Genomic DNA, 22,293 nt, shown 5'->3' with positions numbered 1-22,293 from the left:
ATAAATATGCCCTATTTGGGTCTGGGTCTTTCTGGCCCCTAATGTGAGTAGCAGCCTCTGTTACCTGCCATGTCATTCTGATAGTACAAGCAGGGAGACCGCCAAGCCAAATGGAGACACAAGAGCACTCATTTTGCCTAATCTGGAACTACAGTGGTATCTTAAAAAGATGGGCTGGGAACCAGATGGGCTGGAAACCAGACTGCTGGATGTGCGTTTTCTCCTACATGGAGCAAATCCAGCTACTGCCTCCTAGTTTTCCAAAGCCCCAGCCATGACAGTGTCATCCAACGAGAATCCCTGCCATCTGCACCATCAGAGCTGCCACATGCTGGAGCACTGGGCTGTGGTTTATATACTTCATGTCATGAGGGAAAGTACCACCATTGCCTTTAGATTGTGATGAACCCTGAGGCTTGTCAAGGTTAGGAACTTGCTCCAAAATGCTCCAAAAAAAAGAAGCAGACCCAGGATTCAAAGCTGCATCCATCAGAGTTCAGATTGTGTGAGGTTGAATTAAATGTTTCTCCACTCAAGAAAAAGAAAAGCTACAACCTCACCTGTGACTTTTATTACCAAAGTAATATATGATTATAATAGAAAGAGTAGAAAATACAGATAAGAAAAAGAACAAAAGAAGAAAAATCTTTTTTAATCTTATTACCCAGGAAAAAACATTTTGTTGTAAACTGGCTTTTTTTTATTTTAAATACATAACTTTTTAATAAAAATAGAATGTCACTATACATGCTATTTTGCAACTTGGTTTTACTATTTAAAAATAATTTTCCATACTGATTTAATAAGCAGCCTTATTCCATACTGATTTACTTTTGCATTTTTACAGCAAAATGCGTCCCACATAGAAGAAAGTGATATTTACAATGATATCAGACATGAACATCTTATGACTTAAAATCTCATATATGTTTTTGGTGGCTTTCTCACCAGGTCTCTAACCTGAAGAAATACGAATTACTTTTTATAAAAATTCACCTCTAATTTGAAAATGTTTTAAGTGGGCTGCCTGGTTTTAATGAGACTCTAGAGTTTTTCAAGCTCACTTTGTAATGCTACCTTAACATTCCTAACTTATGCCATCATTAACATCTATTTAAAGATCTTTGTTCAGCTTAAAAACCCAAAACTTGAGGGCTGCCTTATCCCAATGATTAAATGGACGTTGATGCTCCCAACAAATGTCCTGCTTCTCTGCAAAGTGAGTGTCCCTGTGCTCTGTGTGAAGGTGACGCCCAGCAGCGCCTGGGTCAATCGAAGCTGATCACGGAGGAGGCGAACAAGACCACAGTGGAAGTCCAGCAGGCAGCTGCCCCCATGGCTAACAACCTAACCAACTGGTCACAAAACCTTCAGAGTTTTGACTCTTCTGCTTACAACACAGCGGTGGACTCTGCGCGAGATGCAGGTATCATGGTTTGCATCCAGATGAATTGGCCATTCGGCTCAACACGTCTTTCATTAAGATGCAGTGGTTTTCCTCTGGGTGTGAGATTAGAATATTGTAGAAATCCGCTTAGGAAAAAAAAAAAATTTTGCTCAGGTCATCTATGACACACACGTATATATATATACACATATATGTGTGTATGCATATAAAATATATATATTTCACAAAAACATACTAGAGAGATTGGTTAAGCATCATTTTTTTCTATATGAAATAATGGCAACACTGATGTTCGTCAATGTTAAGTCTGTTCCTTGGGGAAGAAGGTCAATCACAAAATATTAGTTTACTTTGGGGAAAAATATTTACTAAACTGAATTGCTTTGTCCTTACCTGAGAAATGCAGGTTATTACCAACAGGTACTGACTATGTCCAATCAAAACTGAAGGTTCCGGGGCACCTGGGTGGCTCAATCGTTATGTGTCTATGTTCGGCTAAGGTCATGATCCTAGGGTCCTAGGATCGAGCCCCGCATCGGGCTCCCTGCTTGGCAGGAAGCCTGCTTCTCCCTCTCCCACTCCCCCTGCTTGTGTTCCCTCTCTCTCTCTCTGTCAAATAAATAAGTAAAATCTTAAACAAAACTGAAGGTTCCCATGAAGAACAGTTTGAGAGCACCTGAGTGGCGCAATCAGGTAAGCTTCAGGCTCTTGGTTTCTGCTCTCAGGTCATGATCTTGAGTCATGATCCCGAGCCCCACATCAGGCTCCCCGCTCAGCATGGAATCTGCTTGAGATTCTCTCTCCCGCTCCCTCTGCCCCCCTGCTCTGGCGTGCTCTCTCTCTCTGTTGCTCTCAAATAAATAAATAAACCCTAAAAAAAATAATAATTAGAGAAGAGTTTGTTGCCCAGCTTGAATGCAAATTTACAGCAATGATAATGAAATACTCTGTTATATACCTAATTTATGTAGTTATACACAGATATTTAAATCACATATTACCATGTTTATTTGATCTCTTCTACCTCTTAAATATCAATGTCTCTGTGATGACTAGAACTTCCTCTTCTCCAGCATGGTTTTGCAGAACATATTACGTTCACTTCCATCCGAGTTAAGGAAGAACTTTATTAATCTACATTTGATCTGTCACTAGAAATTTTATCCCAGGTCACAAATATTCATTCTCGTAACAAGAAGATAACTGTTATGTTCATCTCTTAAGTATATATTCATGACTTTTACCATGTAACCACTCACCTAATTGCATTTAGAACTTAATCTCTAAAAGATTTGCCTACATGACATCTAACATTTACATTTATAAAGACAGAGCCTCAGGAATGTTTACTAAGTCTGTGTTAAATTTTTTTCTTCCTTTTTCAGTCCAATCCACAATTCCAAAAAGCGTCCAGAACTACCATTAATTGAAACTGTTTTAGGCCTCTGTGTTTTCCTCAGATAGCATTTTGTGGTTCAAATCAAAGTAAATGAAAGAGCATACCACAACATAAGAGACTTTATAAAGACTCTAATAAAAGTGGCTCCCTTTCTCGGAGAATTGAGGACAGGGAAACCCTGTTTTATATACATTTCCATAATCAAAATTTAATGTAACACATGAAATATACTTTATTACCTATAATTTTTAAAGACTATTATACTATAAAATGGCTATTGTGGTTAGTTATCCAAACAACAAATATTTACCTCTATTAATTAACATGATAAAATGATAATTGCTATTACTTTCCTTCATTCCATTCCTTAAGATAGAGAAACACCCTACTTCCTAAATACAGAAAAGAGTTTTATCCTTGGTCCTCACTGACATATTCTCCTGAATCTGAGTTTAGTTTGGCTCTGGTAAGAGCCTTCCTATTTTCCAGCTGCTACTGCTTAGTGACCATAGCTCTACCCTTCTCCGGGGGAATATGCAAAACGTATTCATTCTCTAGTCCCGGTTCGGTTCGTAAAACTTCATGTGCTTTAGAATCACCTGGGCCTCACTCCCAGAGTTTCTAATTCAGCAGGTTGGGGTTGGAGCCACAGATTTTGCATTTCTGACAAGTTCCCTGATGATGCCAATGCAGCTGGTCTGTGGACCACACGTTGAGAACCACTGGTCCGGTTCATGAAACCTTACAGAAAGTTACGCCATTCTCCCTGTTTTGGACTTCTCTCATCTAGCTGTGTAAATATGATTTATTCTCTCTTTATTTAAGACTTTATTTATTTATTTTAGAAAGAGAGCATGTGAGCAGGAGGAGGAGCAGAAGAAGAGGGACAGGGGCGCCTGGGTGGCTCAGTGGGTTAAGCCTCTGCCTTCAGCTCAGGTCATGATCTCAGGGTCTTGGGATCGAGCCCTGCATTGGGCTCCCTGCTCAGCAGGGAGACTGCTTCCTCCTCTCTCTGCCTGCTTGTGATCTCTGTCTGTCAAATAAATAAATAAAATTAAAAAAAAAAAAAAAGAAGAAGAAGAAGGAGAGGGACAAGCAGACTCCCCACTGAGCACGGAGCGGGCATGAGGGTCCATCTCAGGTCTCTGAGATCATGACCCGAGCCGAAATCAAGGGTCAGATGCATAACCAATGGAGCCACCCAGGCACCCCTATTCTCTTTTCTATGTGTACTTCATACCTTAAAAAAAAAAAAAAAAACCAACCATAACCTACAAAGTCAGTATGATGTGTTTGTATCATCACTCTTATTGGGCCCATAGACCATGGCACCCACCCTCTCCTTGGCACCAACTGCCACTCTTCTGGGCGCTCGGTTGTTTTCTCCATGTAGCTCTGCCTCTGCATGGACCATTGCAGCAGCAGTGGGATGTGGGAATAGGCAACCTGGGAAAACACCTTCCCACCTCCTTTTGCCCAGCCTTCCTTTAGACTTGTTCTATCAGTTCCATTAGAAATGCAAGTAGACCCTATGCTATATGGGGACAGGAACATCTGTACATTTTTCGTGGGGCCGGCCCTTAAGAAATGTACATTGTAAGCCAGCTCACTCTACATACATGTAGACCAATAGACATTACAAATGCCACAAAATAGGAATCACTTATATAGCGGGCTTAACTCTTCCTTTGGCAGGATTACACATAATTATAGATCTCACAGAAGTAGCCCTGTGTTTGTTGTCTCTTCACCTGATTCCTTAAATACAGCTAATATTAGTTACTATCATTGTTATATTTACTCAAGTGATTACTTTTTATTAACTGCAGTACGAAATCTGACAGAGGTTGTCCCTCAGCTCCTGGATCAGCTCCGCACCATAGAACAGAAGCGGCCTGCGAGCAACGTCTCTGCCAGCATCCGGAGGATCCGGGAGCTTATCGCTCAGACCAGAAGTGTCGCCAGCAAGGTAAGCATGAAAAGAGACTTCTCAGTCCTCACTGATCAGGAAACTGAATCGCAGCTCTTAAGGCAGCTGCCAGAGCTCGGAATCTTTCTACTTCAGTAGTTCTTTTTTTTTTTTTTTTTTTTAATTCATTGGAGAGAGAGAGAGAGAGAGCAAGTGCACAAGCAGGGGGAGGGGCAGAGACAAAGAGAGAGAAGCAGACTCCCCGCTGAGTAGGGACTCCACCTCCACCCCCACCCCTTACGGGACTGGATCCCACGACCTGAGCCAAAGGTAGAGGCTTAACCCACTGAGCCACCCAGGTGAATACTCAGAAAATCACTCTGAACCAGACCAGAGAATCAGCTTATCATATTGGGCCTCTCAGAAATGCATCTACTGAATTGTGCTTTGTTTTGAGGTTTTTCTAAGAATTATTTTAAGAAACATCTGAATGAACTCATTACAGTTATAATAATGATAGAGCCAGGAACTGGAAAGTACTTTATAGTTATTATCTCATTTCATTCAGCAAAATTTTCATCCACACTTTACATTTGAAGAAACTGCAGGTTAAGTGACTTGCCTACGGTTACACAGTAAGAAGCAGAGCCAGGTTTCAAGACCCTGTCGAAGACTCCAAAGCTGGGTCAAGACCCCTCCCAACAGTCCTGGTGTGCTCAAGGATGTTACTCACAGCCTTATTTCTTGTTCTTCTTTTTAAAACCCTGAGGAGAAAGTTCTAGCCATATTAGTTCCCCAGATGTGTTATACTTCTCCTGATCAATTAGTCATTGTTAATTTTATGGGCCTCATGAACTGTGTAACTGACCAGGAATCCCATCAAGCTATTTAGTTCACCCCAACCAAGTGTGTAATTCATTGTGGGATTCTTAGTTATCCTCATTGTAGATCCGCTTTGTCACCATTTTTTGGCTTCCTTTCACCCCATTTTAAATGTAAATGACTATATTATGATCTGCCTTCACCCCTTTCTCCCACAAGGTGAGGACATCAGGAAAGAAGGACAAGGAAGGGAGTAGGACTCAGAGAGTCCATAAGGATGGAGGGAATCCCTTTGGGAACCATGGGAGAGAGCTGTGCCCATTTCTGCAGGGTGCTTTTAACAGAAACATTCTCTAACTCCAGATCCAAGTATCCATGATGTTTGATGGCCAGTCAGCAGTCGAGGTGCACCCCAAAACCAGTATGGATGACTTAAAGACCTTCACATCCCTGAGCCTGTACATGAAACCTCCCCCCGTGAAGAAACCAGAGCTGGCTGGAGCTACGGACCGGTTCATCCTGTACCTCGGAAGCAAAACCGTAAGCGTGTGACATGTTTGGTTTTTTTTTGCCTAGTAAATTTATTTTTATTTAATTTTTTTCTTTTTTTTAAATTTAAATTCAATTCGCCAACAGAGAGTACATCATTAGTTTCAGGTGTAGAGTTCAGTAATTCATCAGTTGCGTATAACACCCAGGAAAACATTTGAAAAGAAAGAATAATAGTCAGAGGAAAGACAGGGGCTTTCCTCTTCCCTTAAAACAAAACCACCTATGCAAACAAACAACATTCCCATTCTGGTTACCCAAACAACATTCCCGTTCTGGTACAGACCACTTTAATCCCGAGACTCGAGTGGTCATAAAGGTAAGTGATTCCTTCTCTACGTGGGATATTTCTGGGGTTGCTTCGTGATCAGTCTCACACGGCTCATTGAATGCAGCATTTCAAGGACTTCCGGAACCCAGAGGCCTGTTAACGGTTGTTGCTCGCCCTGTTTGGACAGGCACGGCAGTCCGTCTCAGCAGGCTGCATTATGTCCCTAGGTTAACCAGACGGGATCAGGCCACTCCTGGATGCCATCAAATGTCCACAAGCCTACCGTTGCCTGCATCCATGTCCAGGATGCACTTGGACAAACACAGGGGAGCAGCACACCCATGTAGCCAACAGGGAGGCTGGAAAGGAAAAGGCACTGCCCAATCCAACAGGAACTTTGTAATAATTCAGGCAAGATGTGCCTTGTAGACAGCCAAGTACTTAGATTGATGATTGTCCCTTAAAGAAAGGAAAACAAAATATGATGTTCATGCATACGGATTTTCTTTAAGTGGCTTCTTGACATTTCAGGCCAAAAAAGAATACATGGGTCTTGCAATCAAAAATGATAACCTGGTGTACATTTATAATCTGGGAGCTAAGGATGTAGAGATTCCCCTGAACTCCAAGCCCGTCAGCTCCTGGCCTGCCTACTTCAGCATTGTCAAGATTGAAAGGTAACGTACATTCACAATACAGGGCTTCCATGCACATTTCATAAAAAATCTGTGGAATGCATGCGTGCATGTGCTCGTGTGCACACACTTACACACACACACACATACAGTTTTCCTGTGGGTGTTTAAATAGCATTCTTCCCTTTATTGTTGCTCCTTTTTCCCCCCAGAATGCCTATGTTTCTTCCCAAATACCTAAGTCGGGGGAAAAAAGATTAGAAAAAAATACTCATCATTTCTAAATAGCAATCAGATTATTAGATCTTTTTATCTGCCCAATCCATGCCTTAATTCCAAGATGGAATATCTTTTTTTTTCTTTCTGCTGATTGTTGACATCCTGTAAAAGCTTTCACATGACGACCTTTAAAAAAACATATTTTCTACAAATTATCTGGCTAATAAGGACTGAAAATTCTTAACAGGGTAGGAAAACACGGAAAGGTGTTTTTGACAGTCCCAAGTCTGAGTAGCACTGCAGAGGAAAAGTTTATTAAAAAGGGAGAATTTACGGGAGATGACGCCTTGTTGGATCTGGACCCTGAGGACACTGTGTTTTATGTTGGTGGCGTGCCTTCAAACTTCAAGGTAAGCTATCCAGCCAGATTTGGACTCACTGAAAATCTACACTGACTGTTTTTTAAAAATCCATAAGTCCTACAGTGATTTGGGGGTGTATCGAAGTCTTGGTATTTCAAGAAAGAAGTTAGCTCCATGGTGTTAAAATTCTGATCTATAAATCTGGCATATAAATCCGATCTCTGCCACCCATAGTTTCATGGTGTCAGATGCTTTCGGGCTCTAGCTACCACTTGTATATCAATTCATTTCATTCCGATACATGCATACGTAATTGATATTACCCCCACCCACTACTGCAGGAGTGCGTGGACCTTGTGGGTTTGCTAGGTTCACAATGACAGTTTCAAAAACTCAGTTATTTCAACTAATATAGACATGAAATAAAATACTTGGGATGAAGAAAGGGGTGAATCTAAGGGGGGAGTATGAGACCTGGTGAAAGGCAAATAAATGAAAGGCCCAGATAAGGAGATAGGGAGTTGATGTCGGATTTCAATCCCAAGGCTATTACTTACTAGTTATAGACATATTATTGAGCCTCTCTGAGAATTACTTTCCTTCTATTGATATGAAAACAGGAATATCTACCTCAAAGAGCTGCTGAAAGAATTGATTTTGCTCCTAAATTCGATATTTGGTGTGTGACTGATACATAGTATGTATTCAACGAATCCCATCCTCTCTGCTAGATAGGCACAGCTGAAAAATCATTGTTTATCTAAATTATCCGGCCCAGAGGAGACCTAGGTCTAGAAAGATATTTATCTATATGGGCAGTTCCCCCTGACCTGTTGTCTATTTCATTGTCTGTTCGGTATCATCTGGGTGAAGCACAATCATGGGGTAATTGACTTTGTCTGTTACATAGCTCCCCGCAAGCTTAAACTTGCCTGGCTTTGTGGGCTGCCTGGAATTGGCCACTTTGAATAATGATGTGATCAGCTTGTACAACTTCAAGCACATCTATAACATGGATCCCTCCAAGTCAGTACCCTGTGCCAGGTAAGAAAGTGTTAAGTGTACTAAAGACGTTGATAGCCACGTGAAAGCCACAGTTTGACAACCATGGATCAATATTCAGGTTCCCTTTTTGGGGGGGGGACCCAGTCTTGGAACTGCATAAGAGTCATGTCTGCAAAAATCATTTCAGTTTTCTGCCACAGACGAGCATGTACAAGTATGAAGTGTTAAACATCTTGTTTGTGCTTTTTTTTTTTTAAGATTTTATTTATTTATTTGACAGGGAGAGACAAAGTGAGAGAGGGAACACAAGAGGGGGAGTGAGAGAAGGAGAAGCAGGCTTCCCGGTGAGCAGGGAGCCCGATGAGGGGCTCGATCCCAGCGCCCTGGGACCATGACCTAAGCCGAAGGCAGACACTTAATGACTGAGCCACCCAAGCGCCCTTGTTTGAAGCTTTAATTTAGGATTCCAGAAACTTGGGTTTCACCAGAAACTTCTGTTGTCTTCACACAAAGGGTAGAAAAGAAATCCATTCAAAATCACTCATTAGGATACGGAAGATGATACATACACACACACACACACACACACACACACACAATGGAATACAATGAAGTCTTGCCATTTGCAATGACGTGAACAGAGCTGGAAAGTATAATGCTAAGCAAAATTAGTCAAAAGGAAGACAAATACCATATGTTTCACTCACATGTGGAATTTAAGAAATAAAACAGATGAACATGTGCAAGGGGGGTGGGAAGAGAGAGGCGAACCAGAAAACAGACTCTTACCTACGGAAAACAAACTGAAGGTTGCTGAGGGGAGGTGGACAGAGGGATGGCCTAGATGGGTGATAGGCATTAGGAGGGCACTTGCCGTGATGAGCACTGAGTGTTGTATGTAAGTGATGAATCACTCAATTCTAAATCTGAAACTAAAAAAAAAATTTTTTTAATAAAAAATAAACCATTCATTTAACTTACCTATAAATACTTCTCTGTCTCCCATGTAGACATCAGGACTTCACTTATTTTTTTTTTCAAGTTTTTATTTAAATTCCAGTTAGTTAGCATACAATGTAATATTAGTTTCAGGTGCAGAATTTAGTGCTTCCTCACTTACATACAACACCCAGTGCTCATCACAAGTGCCGTCCTTAATGCCCATCATCCATCCAGCCCATCTCTCCTCACAGCTCCCCTCCAGCAACTCTCCGTTTGCTCTCTATAGTTAAGAGTCTGTTTTGTGGGGGCGCCTGGGTGGCTCAGTGGGTTAAGGCCTCTGCCTTCGGCTCAGGTCATGATCCCAGGGTCCTGGGTTTGAGCCCCGCATTGGGCTCTCTGCTCAGCAGGGAGCCTGCTTCCTCCTCTCTCTCTTTGCCTGCCTCTCTGCCTACTTGTGATCTCTGTCTGTCAAATAAAATAGATAAAATCTTAAAAAAAAAAAAAGAGTCTGTTTTGTGGTTTGACTCTATTTCTGCCTCGTCCCCCCCCCACAATGTTCATCTGTTTTGTTTCTTAAGTTCCACATATTTAATGCTGTAAGTTCCATGAAGATGTCATGACAATGGGTTGAAAGTTCCTCACGTGGAAAGCATAATGCAAACCGTCATGCTCATATGATCCTTGTGTTTTTATTCCAGAGACAAACTGGCCTTCACTCAGAGCCGAGCTGCCAGCTATTTCTTCGATGGCTCTAGTTATGCTGTGGTAAGGGATATCACAAGGAGAGGGAAATTCGGTCAGGTGACTCGCTTTGACATAGAAGTTCGAACCCCAGCTGACAATGGCCTCGTGCTCCTGATGGTCAATGGAGTGAGTAAATATAAAAGTCCTTTATCCTCTCCGTTATTCCCTTTACTTTCCACTATGCATATTCCTAGGAACCTTCCCAGGTTGAGTGTGTCGTGCCACCAAACCGAAGTTTTAGTTTAGAAAGAAAAATTGGATTTCTTTTTCTTTAGGGAAGTTGTGCCAGCAATAAGTAATTACTGCAACTCTGAAATGCATTTTTGGATGTATATTAAATATAACCCCCTTTAATAAGCTAGAGAATTTTGCAGAAAATCAGCACCAAGATCTAGGTGGGTAGTGTGTCTGCAGAAATGTAACACTGACTTTTTTACATCATATGCCTTTATCAGTTAAAAAAAAAATGCATGCTTACCATAAATATATGCATTTCTTAATAATATATGTAAAAGCATATATATAAACACACTTATAATGTATACTTTATAATATAATTATAAAGTACTTTATTAATGATTATTAATAGTAATAATCCATATTTTATTATAGAGATAATATTCAAAACTAGGAATAAAAGACAATTTGTATAAAGATAAAATATTGAATAAAAATAGATACAACTTTAAAATAAAGATGAAATGAAAAAAATTGTTTTCTATTTGTTCATGGTACAAACATTAATAGCAGTGTTAATAAGAACAATGTAATTAAATACACATATGTATTTTTGGACATCTCATTTAACTTTTTGAGAAACAGTGACTCAAAAGTCCAATTGCTTTCAATACTAAGTTTTATTGGCTGTCAAAACTAAACAAAGTACCTCAAAAGTAAAAGTGTCAGATGTGTATCATTGGCTATGCTTACTAAATTATGATACCATTTTTCAGTCTCCTCCACTAATTGGCAAAAGTTGTCTTTGAATTTGGCTGGTACATTTCCATCTTTTATGATGTCCATTCTTGCTAACTAATCATATATTGCATCATTTTGTAAACTTTAACAAAAGAACTCAAGACCATTGAAATCTTTATTTGACAGAGTTTTAAACTGGTTAGAAATTTTTTTTAAATTATTTTTAATAGTGCAGATATGATAGTTTTCACAGGTAGTACACATTGTTTTCATCAACAAATTTATTTAACATTAGAAAATTTTACAAATATATTTTTTAAAAACCATCTCTCCAGAGTACAACTTTCTTCAAAAAAGTTACTTTCTCTTCAGAAATCTGTTGCATTTCTTTAACCAATAGTGAAGCAGCAGAAAGAAAAATAAGAAAAAAATCTCATTTACAATTGCGCCAAAAATAACAAAATATCTAGAAATAAGCTTAACCAAAGAGGCAAAAGATCTATACTCTGAAAATTATAAAACATTGATGAAAGAAATTGAAGACAAAACAAAGAAATAGGAAGATATTCCATGCTCATGGATTAAAAGAACAAATATTATTAAAATGTCTATACTACTCAAAGGAGTCTACAGATTTAATGCAATTGTTATCAAAATATGCCAACAGCATTTTTCACAAAACTAGAAAAAACAATCCTAAAATTTGTATGGAGCCAGAAAAGACCCAAATAGCCAAAGCAATCTTGAAAAAGTAGAACAAAGCTTTTGAGGTCTCATAATTCCAGCACAATAGTATTACAAAGCTGTAGTAATCAAAAGTGTATGGTGCTGGCACAAAAATAGACACATAGATCAATGGAACAGAATAGAAAATCCAGAAATAAACCTACAACTATATGGTCAATTAATCTTCAACAAAGGGGAAATGAGTATATAATAAGGAAAAAACAGTCTCTTCAACAAATGGTGGTGGAAAAACTGGACAGCTACAGGCAAAAGAATGAAACTGGACCACATTCTTACACCAAACACAAAAGTAAACTCAAAATGGTTTTAAAGACCTAAATATGATATCTGAAACCATAAAAATGCTAGAAGAGAGCACAGGCAGTAATATCTCTGACATTGGCCATAGCAACATTTTTCTAGATGTGTCTCCTGAGACAAGAGAAAAAACAAAAATAAACTATTAGAACTACACCAAAATAAAAAGCTTCCACACAATGACGGAAGCAAGCAACAAAACTAAAAGGCAGCCTACAGAATGGGAGAAAATAGTTGCAAATGAAACATCTGATAAAGGGTTAGTATCCAAATACATAAAGAACAGATACAACTCAACACCCAAAAAAACAAATAATCCAATTAAAAAATGGGCAGAAGACATGAAACGACATTTCTCCCAAGAGGACATCCAGATGACCAACAGACACATGACAAGATGCTCAATCTCACTCATCATCAGGTAAATGTAGATCAAAACTACAATAAGAGGAAAGAAAAACTGCAGTGAGGCATCACCTCACACTTGCTAAAATGGCTAAAGTCGAAAACAAGAAACAGGTGTCGGCAAAGAAGTGGAAATAAAGGGACCCTCTTGCTATGTTGGTGGGAATGCAAACTAGTGCAGCCACTGTGGAAAACAGTATAGATTTTCTGGGGCGCCTGGGTGGCTCAGTGGGTTAAAGCCTCTGCTTTCCGCTCAGGTCATGATCCCAGGGTCCTGGGTTTGAGCCCCGCATTGGGCTCTCTGCTCAGCAGGGAGCCTGCTTCCCCTCCTCTCTCTCTGCCTGCCTCTCTGCCTACTTGTGATCTCTGTCTGTCAAATAAATAAATAAAATCCTTTAAAAAAAAAGCAAGTTGAAATATTTTCTTTCTTTCCCCTAATGGATTATTTTCCATTTCTCTGGAGTATACAGACTCCACTTGAGAGATCACTTTCTGATCAATAGGTACTATGATAATACCTCATTTTTCAAATCCATTCAGTTCTTCTATTGCAAACTATCTTCCAAAACAAGCAAGTCGGACCAGTAAATTATGTGAGTGCTACAGAATTACTTTCGTTCTCAAACACCATATGGCCCAAGTGCATAATCATTTCATGTTTATTTACATAAATCCAATGTTTCCAAATAATTACAGAAATGTCCTTTTCCTTATCTCCGTGCTTGCTAATAATTTTTTCAGATTCTTCTCAGCAAACCTTGGAATTATTTTTCAGTATTGCCAATTTTCCTCTTAAAATGAAATGCACTCATGCCTGTAAGCCCGTTACAATTTTCAAATGTTCTCAAGATTTTTAAAAGGTCAATAAGGTAAACTTAAAATTTTATTAATTCATCAAGTAAATAAGAAACAGAAGATGGCTGCTTTAAATTGAGTATAAATATTAACATTTTGATACATTAACCTGAGACCTAACTGCTGATATGGATGGAGTTGCAATTTTAATTTTATAATAAGAATTTCATGAGACTTCTTTAGTCTTCAGTTTCAATAATAAAAACTACAGTGTAAGCTCTCAAATTCAGATAAATCTACACTTTCCTAATAGCTGATGTTTACATCTTATAACTTCTTCTTTCTTGTCCACAGAGTATGTTTTTCAGCTTGGAAATGCGCAATGGTTACCTACATGTGTTCTATGACTTTGGATTTAGCAATGGCCCTGTGCATCTTGAGGACACATCGAAGAAAGCTCAGATTAATGATGCAAAATACCATGAGGTATAAATCATTGCGATTTGTGTGGTGTGTTTTGTTTTGTTTCACCTGTACTTAGAACTATTGATCGAATCAGATGGTCAAATCACGTAGGTGGGAAAATAATTAAACTGAGCACCTTCACTTCTAAAAACCAACAGCAGGACCCCATTGACTCAACTCCAGGATGACCTTTGCTTTAAAAAAATGAATGTTTTTGTCATATTGATGTTTTCTAATAAAAGAGTCACTGAAAGATTCATTTTAATTGCTTCATTACAATGGCACTCCATAGAATACTTTTATACATCTGTTGAAAATGCTAGTGTGAATACACAGCCATTTTTAAAAGTATTCTTTGAGCACTACTAAATGTAAAAAGAGTAGGTAAGCAAATAGAGAATTGCCCTGTAAAGCATTTATCCAGAACTTAGAAAATACTAACACAGATTTCCTTATAAAGCGAGCCCCCAGGGAATGCTCTTTAACTTTGAAACAGTTGTGTATAGTACACTGATAATATATTTCATCTATTTTCAGTAACAACTAATTTGAATCTACAATTGCATAAAATGTATAAAAGGTTTATCTTTTAAGTTGAACCAAAATGCAGAGAGTAGGAGGCTCTATTTCTCTTTTCAGTTCAAAGTCCATGACCTCCATGAGGATGGTATACGATAGGAGAATGTTTTAACTATATCACTGACTAGAATTTTGGCAGAATCATTAAAGCTTTTCACTGTGTCACTAAAACAATGACACCTGGTAACATGCAGTCTGGGTCCAAAAGGCCCCTGTTTATAGTCTTTTATCCTGAATCTCCTCAAAGGGGCAAAAGAAAACAATTGATGTCATGACAAAAATATTTTTTGGTCTAGCTCCTTCTCCATGTGGAAATTCTTCTCCAGAAAATGTGATCTTCTGGTTATTTAAGTGTGAGTGTCCTCGTCTGTAAGAAAGGAAAATCTGTTCCCCATTTTGTGAACAAACAAATACAGGAACATGGGGGCCCAGCTGTTATAACCAGAATAATTAAAATATATAGTCATCTTTAAAAAGTTGATTATTAAACAATGATCAAGACTTGGCTATATATTATGTCTCCCAGATCTCAATCATTTACCACAACGATAAGAAAATGATTTTGGTGGTTGACAGACGACATGTCAAGAGCATGGACAATGAAAAGATGAAGATACCTTTTACAGACATATACATTGGAGGGGCCCCCCTAGAAATTTTACAATCCAGGTAAGCTCTTTTTGTTAATTAGCTGTTGTTCCTGATGACGTCCTGGGCTGAGTATTCAACATCCAAGAGAGGTCTAGTAAAGGTTTGAAGGCACTTCCACTTGCTGCTTCTAGGTACCCGCACAGACACATGAACACACACTCAAGCACCCTCATGACCTCCTTAAATTAGCATCTTCTAGATGAGATCTACAGGTTTCTTTAATTATTATATTAATCTCTGAACACAGTCTCGTGTGATATTTCTACCTGCAAGAGCAAAAGATGGAGCCTGTGTATTGTATGAACATGAACATTGTGTCCCTTTACTTTTATTTCAGACTTACTTTGAACTTCTTTGAATTCTCAAATAGCATCTGAGGGTATAAAATAATTTTAAGCTTATCCAAGGGGATGTGAATTATGTATCATTATAATTTTATTCTCAAGCATTTAAAAATTTAACTATCTCTTATTACAATCAAGTCATAGCATCAGACACCCTTGAAACTGAGAGGCAACTTGAGGATAGTCCAGCCTGGTCGTCCTCAACCCTGGTTCTCACCTGAATAACCTGGAGGAATTTTATAAACACCATTGCCCATAACCACTCTCCAGAAATTCTAACTGGTCTGGGATGAGACCCCCAACTTCAAACTTTTATTCAAATTAGATACCCTCTTAGCTTCTTCAGCAACTCCACATGGGACTTTCAACCATTATGGTTGTCATTATCTACCCCCAAACCTTTAGTTAGCATGGTCCTCTAGGTATGATCTTGATGGAACAGAATATAGTGGGACTGTTACTCCTTAGTTTGGCCAGTGCTCATTTAAAATACACTGAAGACATTATAATTTGATCAAAACTAACTTCATAGTCATTCAATATTTGATAATATGCTCTTGGGCACCTCCTATATCCTAGGCATAATGATGGGTACTAGGATTATAGTATCAATCAAATTATCATCCCTGATCTCAAAGAGAAAAGATTTCTTACTTTCTTATTACTCCAAAAGCTCAACATTCCACTAGGAGATTTCTCTAGCCTTAGTTGATCATAAGTGTGTTGCAAAAATAGCCAAGAAGATGAGTTCATGACTTTAATACAATTCACTTGGGAATGGATTAGTGGAAGACTGAAGACCTGGGTTTAAATCTTAACTTGCCACTTGTGACATTAAAAAAACAAAAACAAAAATATTTTGATGTTTCTTAGTTTCATTTTGAAATTGCCAACAATTGACTGGTTTTGACCTAAAATACATCAGTTCTGTGTGGTTCAACCTATTAATCATCTGTAAAAGGGAAATAATAGCCTTTTGTTTTAAAAAAAAAAAAAAGAAGAAGAAGATTTTATTAGACAGAGAGGGACATGGCACGAGAGAGAACACAAGCAGAGGGAGTGGGAGAGGGAGAAGCAGGTTCCTCGCTGAGCAGGGAACTCTATGCAGGACTGGCTCCGTCCCAGGACTCCGGGATCTTGACCCCAGCCAAAGGAAGACACTTAACCACTGAGCCACCCAGACACCCCTAGCCTTTCCTTTTATATCACAGAATTTTTATAAACATAAAATGAGCTAATGTAAGTTAAAGGATCTTCAAAACTATAAAGAAGTAAACAAATTGGCTTGATGCAGAATAAAGCTGTTCTACAGGCAAAGATTAGACATTACTCTATGCTTATGAGAGAAAGCATGAGAATATGAATAGTTACAAATCTACTAAAAATGACTATAAATAAAATCAAATTTCATATCCCACATATGCAGGGTAACATCACCATCAGCATCATCATCATCATGATGTTATCTGTGAAGACTTAATTTTCTTTTTCAGGACCCTCAGAGCACACATTCCCCTAGATGTCAACTTCAGAGGCTGCATGAAGGGTTTCCAGTTCCAAAAGAAAGATTTCAATTTATTAGAGCAGACAGAAACCCTGGGAGTTGGTTATGGATGCCCCGAAGACTCTCTTGTAAGTACCAGTCAGTCAAAATCTTTTAAATAAATAAATGCACACACACACACAACACACAAATAGACATAAAATGTATCATTCTCAAAAGCTGGAAAAGGTTTTTTCAGCTTCTCTGTGAGCCTAAGTACACCTTGGGCTCCTTTCTGCCACCAGCAAAAAGGAGAAACATTAAGCTAAAAAGTCGTGTGGAGGTTCCTCTGGGACTTGTCCGTTTGCTTCACTTTTCATTGGTGGGAGGAGGGGCTTCCAAAGCCCAGAGAGGCTGTGCGGGCATCTTTATTCACTCAGGGTAGAGGAACTGGAGAAGCTAAAATCCCATCGGCCAGGGACACACAGAAGAACGGTCAACATGCCTGAATGCCTGTATAGACCGGAAGTTAAAACATAAACTATTAATACAGAAACCAGTAGGCAAGGGCTTTGGCGTGTGAGAAATTGACATTTTCAGCGTTTGATAATTTTCATAAACACTATACTATATTCACTTTATTTATTTATTTTATTTTTTTGCCACACAGATATCTCGCAGAGCATATTTCAATGGGCAGAGTTTCATTGCTTCAGTTCAGAAAATATCTTTCTTCGATGGTTTTGAAGGAGGTTTTAATTTCCGAACATTACAGCCAAATGGGTTACTATTCTATTATGCTTCAGGAGTAAGTATTTCTTTTTCCCTATGGGAAATTTTTTTGTGATAACTGTTTTGTCTATTGAAAATACTGTTTAAGCACGTTAAAAGTGATTTTCAATTCGGATTAATTTGGACTCACATGAACACACACAGAATGCCTCATTTCAGATACTTTGTAATTATGTCTATCACATATGAGGAGTTCTAAACCTGGGATTCATAGACCTACCCCTCAGGAATTCATGGAGAAAATTCAGTGTGTCTGTGGACCTAGCTCAGAAAAAATAAGATTTTTAAAAAATTTTATTTTCTCAAACTAAAATTTAGCATTTTCTTCAGTTACAAATGTCAGCAACAAACCACAGTAATATTTGCAGAACCTGTTACTTTATTGTTAATAGAAATCACAGTCATTTTTCATCTCATATAATAGTTGCCACAGATACCTCAAAATATCATTTTTGCTCATTGCTACTTTTAAATTACAGTAGTTATTAGATCTGCTGAGAGATTTTATAATTTAATGTTTTAATAAAGAACTACATATGTTACTATATCACAGATTTATTGCTTAATATTTTGAAACCATATCTCAATATAATTGGTTTCCTTTTTATTCTAGATATTTGTTTGATGCATTTTAAAATGTTACTTTTGAAGGGGCCTGTGTGTATCACCAAAGTGCCAAAGGAGTGCATAGCACAAAAAATGTTAAGAACCTCTGTGTATATATACAAATACATATGTGATTTTTTTTGGTAAAATAATAAAAGGAACATACTTTTCTGTTCTTGGACTGGCTACAGAACACTTGAATTCACCTTCTAAAGATATAGTATTCCAAAAATAAAATAAGATATCCAGAGGTTTGGTGACCCCAAGACCCAACTGATTTATCTCTGAAAAGGTCATCATCAACATATACACTGATAGAGCAGGTCATAATGTAATATGTAAAAGCTGCTCTTACTTTTTGTACTTATTACCTTGAATCTGTCACATTTATACTGAATTTAATTTAAATCAGTAGCAACAGTGAGAATTTACCCAAAGTACTCTGTAGGATCTCTTCCACCAAACCTGCCTCAGATTACCATGGTTAGTTAAATAACAGTTTTTGTCAAAAAAAAAAAAAAAAGTAATGTTGAGGGTTATGCCCTCCCCCCCCATAGAGGTCAGTGCCCCTCTAAGGGAAGAGAAGCAAGATTATCCATTTGCCAATATTTTAAACAATCAATAATACAATAATTAGTAAAAAGAACTGTTAACTTCAGCCCTTTTCTGTTTGTCTTCCACCTCTATAGATAAAAAGTAAAACACTTCAAAAAACACTTAAAAAGGGACGCCTGGGTGGCTCAGTTGGTTGGACGACTGCCTTCGGCTCAGGTCATGATCCTGGAGTCCCGGGATCGAGTTCCACATCGGGCTCCCGGCTCCGCGGGAGTCTGCTTCTCTCTCTGACCTTCTCCTCGCTCATGCTCTCTCTCACTGTCTCTCTCTCAAATAAATAAATAAAATCTTAAAAAAAAAAAAAAAAAAACACTTAAAAAGCCAAACTGGCAAGTTTGGCTGGTCAAGCCAAACCCTTGCCTGGTCATCTAGCTACCTCTCCAAGGAGACAGAAGTATTACCTTTCCCAGCCGGGAGACTGAAGACAGAATAGCGATGCCCCGGTTAGGGAAGGCGCTAACCCTGGGACAACTCTCAGCAGGACAAAAGCACTAGAAATCTTCAGTGCAGGAGAAAGGAGGCTCCTTTCTCGGTTGAAAACGTGCCTCATTTTGTCAGCGACACCAATATAAGCAATATGCTGTCACTGTTGTTTTCATAGAAATTATTTCAAAAGCAACCTTCCGGACATCGGGCGTCCTTTAAGCAATGTCATTAAGTGAACGTTGAACACGTGTCCATCTTTTGGATCCCAGGCCTCCCTACTTTAAACCCTGTGCTTGAATTTCAGTCAGATGTGTTCTCCATTTCGTTGGCTAATGGCACCGTGGTTATGGATGTCAAGGGAATCAAGGTGCAGTCGGCCGAGAAGCAGTACAACGATGGGCTGTCCCACTTCGTCATTACCTCGGTCTCACCTGCAAGGTATGGGTCCTGACTTCATGTTCTTCCCCCAAGATACCTTATTTGTATGGTATGATTCTGCTCAAGGACGACTATGGATAATAGACCATTCTATTGCTTTTCCAGTGCTTTAAAAAAAAAAAATGGTAGGGCGAACAACTTACATTCTTTTAAAAAGAAGTTGCTATTAATTTCCAAGAGGTGCCAAATAAATCACTATTTAAATACTTAGCAGGAAGATAAAGGGTTTTTTCCAGTTCAACCACAGGCTACCAACCTTCTTGAGGGAAGTACCTACACATAGCGCTTACTGAATGGAGGGTACTGTTTTGCACATAGAAGGAGATCCGCAAACATTGGTTTCATTTAGGTTTTTTTTTTTTTAAAGAATCCACTTATTCATTTGACAGAGAGATCACAAGCAGGTGGAGAGGCAGGCAGAGAGAGAGGGGGAAGCAGGCTCCCCGCTGAGCAGAGAGCCCGACGCGGGGCTCAATCCCAGGACCCCGAGATCACAACCCAAGCCAAAGACAGCGGCCCAACCCACTGAGCCACCCAGGCGCCCCTCATTTAGATTTTTAATTAAGCAATTGAGAATTCTATATTTATGACCGCATATTGAAAGCTCTAGCTTTATTTTTCAAATATGTAATACTAATTTTTTTTTCTTAAGAAGAAAGCTTTCTGGAGTAAGAAATACATTTCCATTGTAGATGGCTGCTTTTCTATGCCCACTTCTATGGAGCCCTCCCATTACAAAAAAAAAGACATTAATTGGCCTTTATAGGCTCCATTTCCAATTATACTCAAAACCAGTCAATGTGCCTTACAATGAAAACAGGCTCCCCAAGTGTGATTAAATAATCACCATGAGTTACGTTCTGCTTTTTCCACTGGCCCCCCCAAAAAATGCTGGTAACTAATCACCTGAGCTTCTTGTTTTTAGGGGTTTGGAGAGTCTTTTCTGCATGTAAAAATATTCAACTATTTTATCCCGGACCTCATGAAGAGTCTGGCAAGTTGTTATCTTTTCACTAGCCAGAATGTTCTATGTTAATTCCATGAGAAAACCTGCAACCTAGAATGAAACTCCCAGTAAAAGGGTACCAGTGTGGTGCGTAAAGAAACTTTTTCCTTTGCAGATATGAACTGATAGTAGATAAGAGCAGACTTGGGAGTAAGAACCCTACCAAAGGGAAAGTGGAACAGAAGCAGGCAGGTGAAAAGAAGTTTTACTTCGGTGGCTCACCCATCAGTCCCCAGTACGCTAATTTCACTGGCTGTATAAGTAACGCCTACTTTACCAGGTAGGATATTTTTATTATTCATAATTCTGCATGATTCATTAAAAAAATCAGGTCGATAATGAAAATGTTTACATTATTAAAACTGAGAACTATAAAATTTATGAGAAGCAACAGAGGAGAGTAATTAAAAGCTTGAATGTGCTCGAGCAACTGACATACTTAGGTTTGTGTGTGGGTTTCTTCCCTTTAAATTCCTACATGCCCCTGGCTAAGTCAGCCTTCACTTCTTTTCTGCCAAAATGCAGATAATAATAATGTCTGCCTCCTTGTTAGAACAATTAAATGAGATAAAGTGCAGAAAGCACCTGGCATACAGCAAGCTATAAATATTAGATGTAATTATATCTGTGCTTATTATTAATGGTGTAGCACAGAGTAACATACCCAAATTCTTGTTAGAGGTTTAAGAAAGTCTTCTTAATGCATCACTTTAAACAAAGCCATTAATCGAGGTCCTTGACAAAGACAGGAAGTGCTCCCTGAGTACTAGAGCAAGCAAGGGAGAAAATTAATAAACACGGAGTAACACAGAGGCGGTACCCACCGTCCAGAATGTGGTGACGGAAAAGATGTCCATCTGTCAGAATGTGCCGATGCCAGGCAAAGTTATCCATGAATTGTTAAATGGTTGTGTAAAGGGTTCTTATTAAGACAGTGGTTGACGCAGACCCATCTCACACACACACACACACACACACGAACACACAAAAATTTTAAATACCAAATTCTTTCACTTCTGTAGTTTTCATCTTGTAAGTCTGAACCACATTTTAAGGGTTCCCCCCCCCCCGCTACACAGGTTGGATCAAGACGTGGAGGTCGAAGACTTCCAGCGATACGTGGAAAAGGTCCACACTTCTCTTTCTGAGTGTCCTATTGAGTCTTCACCGTTGCACTTTCTCTACAAAAAAGGGAAGAATTCCTCAAAGCCTAAAACAAGCCAGAATAAAAAGGTAAAAGAGAATGCTTTGTCAGATTCTCAACCATCCTCGCATTCCACACACACAGTTCTAGACACTGATGCTGTATAAAATTCACTCCAGTTTGCAACTGTATGTACATACTAAAGTTGGGATTCTTCTAGTACCTGATACCGTTGTTTCCCAGCTTTGGTGTATCAACCTTTGTTCCCAGAGAAACACTTTGAATCAGATTTATTCCATACGGCTCAATGCTTTTTC

General features: G+C 38.8%; 1 protein-coding gene across 2 annotated transcripts in view; it reads left to right on the top strand.

Annotated features, from left to right (window-relative positions):
* LAMA4 (laminin subunit alpha 4) overlaps positions 1-22,293 on the top strand; it is a 144,278-nt gene that overhangs the window by 105,318 nt on the left and 16,667 nt on the right. For both annotated transcript variants that reach the window (XM_047732638.1, XM_047732639.1), the window contains exons 17-30: positions 1,247-1,426; positions 4,637-4,776; positions 5,902-6,078; positions 6,890-7,035; positions 7,460-7,622; positions 8,485-8,618; positions 10,220-10,391; positions 13,782-13,913; positions 14,998-15,140; positions 16,960-17,098; positions 17,620-17,757; positions 19,693-19,826; positions 20,948-21,112; positions 21,912-22,065. In XM_047732638.1, coding sequence (XP_047588594.1) covers positions 1,247-1,426; positions 4,637-4,776; positions 5,902-6,078; positions 6,890-7,035; positions 7,460-7,622; positions 8,485-8,618; positions 10,220-10,391; positions 13,782-13,913; positions 14,998-15,140; positions 16,960-17,098; positions 17,620-17,757; positions 19,693-19,826; positions 20,948-21,112; positions 21,912-22,065 — 2,117 coding nt within the window. The remainder of the gene's footprint in view (positions 1-1,246; positions 1,427-4,636; positions 4,777-5,901; positions 6,079-6,889; positions 7,036-7,459; positions 7,623-8,484; positions 8,619-10,219; positions 10,392-13,781; positions 13,914-14,997; positions 15,141-16,959; positions 17,099-17,619; positions 17,758-19,692; positions 19,827-20,947; positions 21,113-21,911; positions 22,066-22,293) is intronic.

Source organism: Lutra lutra, chromosome 6 (assembly GCF_902655055.1).
Source record: "Lutra lutra chromosome 6, mLutLut1.2, whole genome shotgun sequence".
Lineage (NCBI taxonomy): Eukaryota > Metazoa > Chordata > Mammalia > Carnivora > Mustelidae > Lutra > Lutra lutra.
The sequence above is the reverse complement of the archived record's forward strand: the minus strand, read 5'-3'. Positions and strand labels throughout refer to the sequence as shown.